Source organism: Plecotus auritus, assembly GCF_963455305.1.
Source record: "Plecotus auritus genome assembly, chromosome: 6".
NCBI classification, from domain to species: Eukaryota; Metazoa; Chordata; class Mammalia; order Chiroptera; family Vespertilionidae; genus Plecotus; species Plecotus auritus.
In genome coordinates, this window is record NC_137773.1 from 65,102,700 (window position 1) to 65,105,371 (window position 2,672).

Consider the following 2,672-nt stretch of genomic DNA (forward strand, 5'->3'; position numbering starts at 1 on the left):
ACGAATAGTTTCCGATAACATATGGATATAAGAATAACTCCCTTTTGAATGATGTATAACATGAGGAAAGGTATCAAAAAATTTAGCCATTGTTAATAACGCTGAACATGCAAGTAACAAAGCAAATATTTAAAACCCACTCCATTGGGCTTGGAAGCAGATGGTCACGTGCAGGAAAAGCAGCAGAGTCACAGTCGCGTGGCGGAAGAATTCGGAGGCGGGCGCTGCATCCCCGTGGTCAGTCTCGCGACAAAGTCTGGCACGCACGCAGGCACGTGAGCCCTGGCCGGACAGTTGCTGACCTCCTGACCTCGAGGAGGCGGGGCAAGGACGTGGGTGTCACGTGACTTAACGTGACAGACTTAACGGTCAAGGAGCTGCCGCCAACGTCTGCTCTGCGGGAACCATGGACGGTGCCACCGTGGCCGATGTGGCCGAGGACCCCAAGCCCGACGCGGACACTGTGCAGGTGCTGCGGGACCTGGCCAACCGCCTGCGGATCCACTCCATCAGGGCCACGTGTGCCTCCAGCTCCGGCCACCCCACGTCGTGCTGCAGCGCCGCCGAGATCATGTCCGTGCTCTTCTTCCACACGATGCGGTATAAGCAGGCGGACCCCGAACACCCCGACAACGACCGGTTCGTCCTCTCCAAGGGCCACGCCGCGCCAATCCTCTACGCCGCCTGGGCGGAGGTGGGCGACATCAGCGAGGCCGACCTGCTGAGCCTGCGGAAGATTCACAGCGACCTGGAGGGACATCCCACGCCGAGACTGGCGTTTGTGGATGTGGCGACCGGATCGCTGGGGCAAGGGCTCGGGGCCGCGTGTGGGATGGCGTATACGGGCAAGTACTTCGACAAGGCCAGCTACCGCGTCTTCTGCCTCCTGGGAGACGGCGAGTCCTCCGAGGGCTCCATCTGGGAGGCGCTGGCCTTCGCGTCCCACTACAGTTTGGACAATCTCGTGGCAGTCTTCGACGTGAACCGTTTGGGACAGAGTGGCCCCACGCCCCTGGAGCACTGCACGGACACCTACCAAAAGCGCTGCGAAGCCTTCGGGTGGACCACTTACTTAGTGGATGGCCACGACGTGGAGGCCTTGTGCCACGCCTTCTGGCAAGCAGCGCAGGTGAAGAACAAGCCCACGGCCATCGTTTCCAAGACCTTCAAGGGCCGGGGCATTCCAAACGTGGAAGACGCCGAAAACTGGCATGGAAAGCCAATGCCGAAAGAGAGAGCAGATGCAATCATCAAATTAATTGAGAGTCAGATACAGACCAACAAGAATCTCACACCGAAACCTCCTGTTGAAGACTCGCCTCAAATCAGCATCAAGAATATAAAAATGACCTCTCTGCCTGATTACAAAGTTGGTGACAAGATGGCTACTGATAAAGCATACGGGTTGGCTTTGGCTAAACTGGGTCATGCAAATAAAAGGGTTATTGTCCTGGATGGTGACACAAAGAACTCCATCTTTTCTGAGATATTCAAGAAAGAACACCCTGAGCGTTTTATTGAGTGTTTCATGGCAGAGCAAAACATGGTAAGTGTGGCACTGGGCTGTGCCACACGTGATCGCACCATTGCTTTTGTCAGTACCTTCGCTGCCTATTTGACCCGAGCATTTGATCATATCCGGATGGGAGCCATATCTCAAACCAATATCAATCTGATTGGTTCCTACTGCGGGCTATCCATTGGTGAAGATGGACCCTCCCAGATGGCCCTGGAGGACCTAGCCATGTTCCGAAGCATTCCCAATTGCACTGTTTTCTATCCAAGCGATGCCATCTCGACAGAGCATGCTATTTATCTGGCTGCCAATGCCAAAGGGATGTGCTTCATTCGGACTGGCCCACCAGAAATTGCAGTTATTTATGCCCCAGAAGAAAATTTTGAGATTGGACAGGCCAAGGTCATCCGCCACAGTGACAATGACAAAGTCACAGTAATTGGAGCCGGAGTTACTCTGCATGAAGCCTTAGCAGCTGCTGACCATCTTTCTGAACAAGATATTTCTATCCGTGTCATTGACCCATTTACCATTAAACCCCTGGATGCTGCCACCATCATCTCCAATGCAAAAGCTACAGGCGGTCGGGTTATCACAGTGGAAGATCACTACCGGGAAGGTGGCATTGGAGAAGCAGTATGTGCAGCTGTCTCTGGGGAGCCTGACATCCTTGTTCATCAGCTGGCAGTGTCAGGAGTCCCTCGAAGTGGGAAACCTTGCGAATTGCTGGATATGTTTGGAATCAGTGCCAGACACATCATAGCAGCTGTGAAGCACACTTTAATGAATTAAGATAGCTGTGTTCTTTAAAAGTCAGTCTGTTGAGTTTGGTCTTAAAATAGTTAATCTTTATTATTGCATTAGTGCTAGATGTTATCAAACCATTGTTTATGTTATTGTACATTTTTAAAACGTTAACACCTTTCTTTATTCCTAATTCAGAAATTCAAATTAACTACCTTTCTGTTAAACTGTGACTATGTACACAAATGCTACTTTCACTTTTGAATAATTGAAGTAGGTTATAACTTCATAACCGAACAGCAAACAAAACAGCTACGCCTAAAACAAAATTTTCTGAGAAGGCTATAAATAACTGTTGGGAATCAAAATAGAGGTAATAGTTTCTTAAATGTTTGTAATTTCCTTGTAAGAA

The 2,672-nt window shown here is 50.3% G+C and overlaps 1 protein-coding gene across 1 annotated transcript; it reads left to right on the top strand.

Moving 5' to 3' along the window:
* Window positions 1-406: 406 nt before the first annotated feature.
* On the top strand, window positions 407-2,308 carry TKTL2 (transketolase like 2; the record flags this gene model as incomplete). The annotated part of the gene is made up of 1 exon (XM_080673221.1): window positions 407-2,308. One exon carries the CDS (start codon window positions 407-409, stop codon window positions 2,306-2,308), a length of 1,902 nt encoding a protein of 633 aa, XP_080529347.1.
* Window positions 2,309-2,672: the final 364 nt, after the last annotated feature.